Raw genomic sequence first — 4,513 nt, 5'->3', positions numbered from 1 at the left:
CCAAATAAGAGAAAAATGCAAAATGGTAGGAGAAAAAAAGGTCGGGTTAAAGGACGAGGAGAGGGCGGCAAAGGGGAACGCGAAAGAGCCTGTCACCGGTGGTGATTAAAAAAAGGGTGTCACCGGGAAGGAGAGAGATGAGGGGTAGCGTCGTCCCAGCAGGTGGCCGAGGATCATTGGGAAGGAGGAGCGGGCCACCTAGGGGGCGATAACAAGGGGGTGAGGTAAAGGCAGGGCACTGAGGGGGCACCAGAGCTAGGGAGGGGGAGGCTGCGGGGGCCAGGAGGGCGGGCGGCTGCGGTTCAAGCAGGCCTTGCTCCCTCACCATGGCTGTGCCGGCCTGGTCCTCGGGCATGCAGCCTCTGTCCTGGGCTCGGCGGCGGGCTGGGCCTGAGCCCGCCCCCAGGTTGAGCCGGCGCGGGGGCTCCAGGAGGCTCCGGCGAGCGGCGGCTCCGGGCTTGGCCCAGGCCTCGGCCTCCTTCTCTCAGAAGCTGAAGTGCAGCAGCCGCAGCCGCAGCGGGGCTCACAGCGCTGACTCCGACCCCCCCGTGAGACCCCGCCCCCGCCCTCGAGCCTGAGCTTGGCCCCGCCTCCACTCTCACTGCGCAGACTCAGCGATGGAGTCTCAACCCCCTCGCCGGACCTTCTCTCCCTCCTGGATTCTTAAGAGTCATAACCCCTCAAATCCTATCCTTTTAAAAAATAAGAGCTTTGTATATTACATCATAACGATAGACTAGAACACTCACTCGTTCCAGTCACCTATAGACCTCTGTGCTCTAGTTCACTGTCATTCATTACTATTGTCATAATTCTTGATAATTTCAGTTCTCTTAGATAATTCTTCCAATGCTCTGTCCTTTCAGGTTCCTCTCCTCCAGGGATAACCCTTTCCTCAGCCTCTCATTTCCGTGCTCATACCTTAGATCTCATTAACCAAAAATTGTAACCCCTCCATAATCTCAATTTTAATCTTTCAACTCTCCCACCACAAACTCCTTCCTTTCTAGCTCTCTTCTAAAACCCAGCTCCAAAAATTCTTCAACTCCACCAAGACTCAAAATCCACTGATCCTGCTACCTCTTTTTCACTATTCTTCACACTACGCCATGTCTTCACTTCCTTCCTTAAACAGCTTAGATTCTATGGTCCATCATGAAAATCGTTCCCAGGTATTTAATCTTCATTGCTCCAGTTTGACTTTCCTTTCCTTGTATTCAACTGACAAAACTCTAATCCTGAACCTGCAGCAAAACGGGGTCGGGGGAGAATGGAGAAAAACCCAAAACCATACTGACTGGTCTCCTTTTAAATTTGATAGCATTATCCTCAAATAGGCCCCTAAAGCTTGGCTATACTATATCTCTCCAGTTTTAAACACTCTCTCACCCTACTAAATAACTATTTAACATCTCTCTCTTCAAACTTTCCTCCCTTATCCTCAATTCACTAATGATTTTACTATCAATTCATTGAGAAAATGAGGCAGAAAAAGAGAATATCTATAATTTCCTACCAGCCACCATGACTTCCAACTACCAACTACCTAAGTCTGTTCTGCCTGTAACTCTGCTCCTATCCTCTGCCTTCCTTTCCTTACTACTAATGATTTTTCTTTTGGCAGAGGTCAAATCTTCCTCAGTTTTTCTCAAAATATCTGTGGTTTGGTTTTTTATTCACAATTAGTCACAAAGCTACATTTTTGTAAAATATGATAAAAATTAACTACTAGAAAATTAAATTTAAAAACAGACATAAAAATGTAATCCCAGATTTTTTTACCATTGTAACCATTTTTAAGTGTACAGTTCAATGGCATTACTGTGGTACATCACCACCTTGAACTCCAGAACTCTCTTCATCTTGCAAAACTGAAACTCTGTGCCCATTAAACAATAACTCCTTATTGCCTCCTCCCTGCAGCCCTGGACAACCACCAACTACTTTCTGTCTCTATGAATTTGACTACTCTAGGTCAGATGTTTTTATTATTAGACGTAACAGACATAAATTTTTTGGTCAAATTATTATAAAATATATATTTACTCTCAATTTCTGACACAAACTGGTGACAAGCTGTTCCTAGACCATCACTAGTTCACAGATCACACTTTGAGTAGCACCATGCTAGGTCCCGTACTGTTCCACTTTCTCAAAGATATCTATCCAGCAATTCTTCCTCTGTTCTACATAGTCATTTTTCTGTCTTTCTTTCCCGTTGACATACCAATATGAATTTATTTGTTCCACCTCAAAAATAAAAAATACTTCTCTTTTGACCCAGTTTTGACCCTCCAGCTACTACTCCATTTCTCTGCTCTCCTTTACAGCAAAATGTCTCACAAAGGTGAACTGTGCTATACACAATGTCTTGACATCCTTTTCCCCAGTTTCTATGACACCCTGTTCAGTTAATCTTTCACCTTCACCACACTGCTGAAATGCTCTTATCAAGGTCACCAGTGATGTCCATTTATTAACAACATTCAATTCTCAGTGTTACTTGACCAATCAAGAGCACTAGATACAGCTGATTATTTTCTCCTCCTTGACTACCATGACACTCCTCTCCCCTAGTTCTATCTTACTGGCCGCTCTGGGCTTCTCCACATTTCTCTGACCTCTGAATACTGCAGTGCTCCAATCAATACTTTGACTTTTTAACGTTTTCCATTTATGCTCACTCCTTGATAGTCTTATCTCATCACATTACTTTAAGTACGATCTATGTAGTGATAATCTCCCAAATTATATCTCTATTCTAGACCTCTCTTCTGAATTTCAGATTTATATGTTCACTGACAGCTAAACATCTTTCTTTGTATGTATAATAGATTTATTCCTAGCAGCCACCCAATAAACTTTTCTTCAAGTCCTATTGGCCAAGAATAAACAAATAAATAGCAAAGAGAATAAGACCACCAATAGTAGCTTAGACCAACCATGATTTACTCTCTGTCTGATCTGGGAATCACCTTCCCTGAGGAACTGGAGAAAAATCACCATAAAATAAAAAATCAGGGTTTTGTCATCAAGAAAGAATGGAGCCACAGTTGATCTGTAATCAATGAGACAGAATAGAAAGTCCAAAAATACATCCAAATGTACTTAGGAATTTAATTTCACGTCAGTAAAAAAAAAAAAAAAAGGAATTATATTTGGTGATAGAATAACTGGATAGCCATCTAGAAAAATTTAACTTGGCTCTGCACTTCACACTATTCACCAAGATACATTTCAAATACATCAAAGATTTAAATTTAAAAAAAAAATAGTTGAAGAATCATGGGAGAAGTTTATATAATGTCAAAGTTTGGAGAGTATTTTAAGGTACAGGGTACACAACAAAACCTAGATGCTATAAAAGACTGATAAATTCAACTACACATAAAAAAAAAATCTGTAGGGCAAAAATCACCTTAAGAAGAGTAAGATGATAAACAACTATAAATATATGTTTTCATTTCATATCATAGGAAGATGGGTAATTTTTATATTTACCTTCAGAGCTAAAATCAATAAGGACAAAATCCAAGCAGAAATACGTACAAAAGACATGAACTAATAGTTCACACAAAAAGAAATAGAAATGGTTCTTAAATGCTCACTCCTACCCATAAAAAGAGAAATGCAAATTAGAATTTCTTTGAAGTATTATTTTTCATCACATTGACAAAGATCTATAAGACTAATAAGACATAGAGTGGTGAGGGGAAGTTTAACAGGTACTCTCCTATTTTGTTTGTGGGAATGTAAATTGGAAAACTTCTATGGAGGACAATTTGGTGGTGGTATTTAACAAAATTTAAATGGACATTCCCTTTGACTTAGAAATTCCACCACTAAAAATTTAATCTTTGTTTGTAGTAGCAAAAGATTGGAAACATTTATTAATAAACAGGTCAAACTGCAGTGTATTTCTACGTATACTCTGCAACCATAAAAAAGAATGAGACAGTTCTTTGTATACTGATAATTTCAAGATCTATTAAGTGAAAAGGCAAGGTCCTCAACAATGTGTATTGCATACTATTGGTTCTGTAAGAAATAGTGGTAGCAATATATATATTTATAATTGCTTATATTGCAGAAAATATCCCTGGAAAAATTTAACAGAAACTAATATAATCAGTTGTCTGATTACTGCTAGAGAGGACAACTGGATTGCAGGAGACAGGTAGAAGAGAGACTTTTCATAGTATAATTTGTATCTTTTGATTTTTTAATCATGAAAATGTATTACTTATTCTAAAAGTAAATAAATAAAAATTTAAAAGGTAGTCACTTAGAGTCACTTATTTATTTTACAAGAAAACAATTTTTTTACAATAAAGAATGCCTTTATCGATGTTCCTAATTTTAAAAGATTCTGTAGTCTTTTATTCTTGTTGAATTAATTAGAACTAGATGGGTAGTTACTCATCATAAATTTAGTGAATATAATCAATCTCCTTTGGCAAACAGAACTTTGAACTTTAAGTGAACAAATATCATTTTCTACAGTAAATATTCT

The 4,513-nt window shown here is 38.6% G+C and overlaps 1 protein-coding gene across 1 annotated transcript in view; it reads right to left on the bottom strand.

The window, feature by feature from the left end:
* Nucleotides 1-547, bottom strand: part of ZYG11B (zyg-11 family member B, cell cycle regulator) — a 64,263-nt gene extending 63,716 nt beyond the window's left edge. Inside the window, 1 exon segment of the mRNA XM_006919206.3 lies at nt 326-547. Coding sequence (XP_006919268.1) covers nt 326-355 — 30 coding nt within the window. The 5' untranslated portion in view covers nt 356-547.
* Between the last annotated feature and the right edge of the window lie 3,966 nt (nt 548-4,513).

Source organism: Pteropus alecto, unplaced genomic scaffold (assembly GCF_000325575.1).
Source record: "Pteropus alecto unplaced genomic scaffold, ASM32557v1 scaffold25, whole genome shotgun sequence".
NCBI lineage: Eukaryota > Metazoa > Chordata > Mammalia > Chiroptera > Pteropodidae > Pteropus > Pteropus alecto.
Note: the sequence above shows the minus strand (reverse complement) of the source record. Positions and strands in the feature narration are given on the sequence as shown.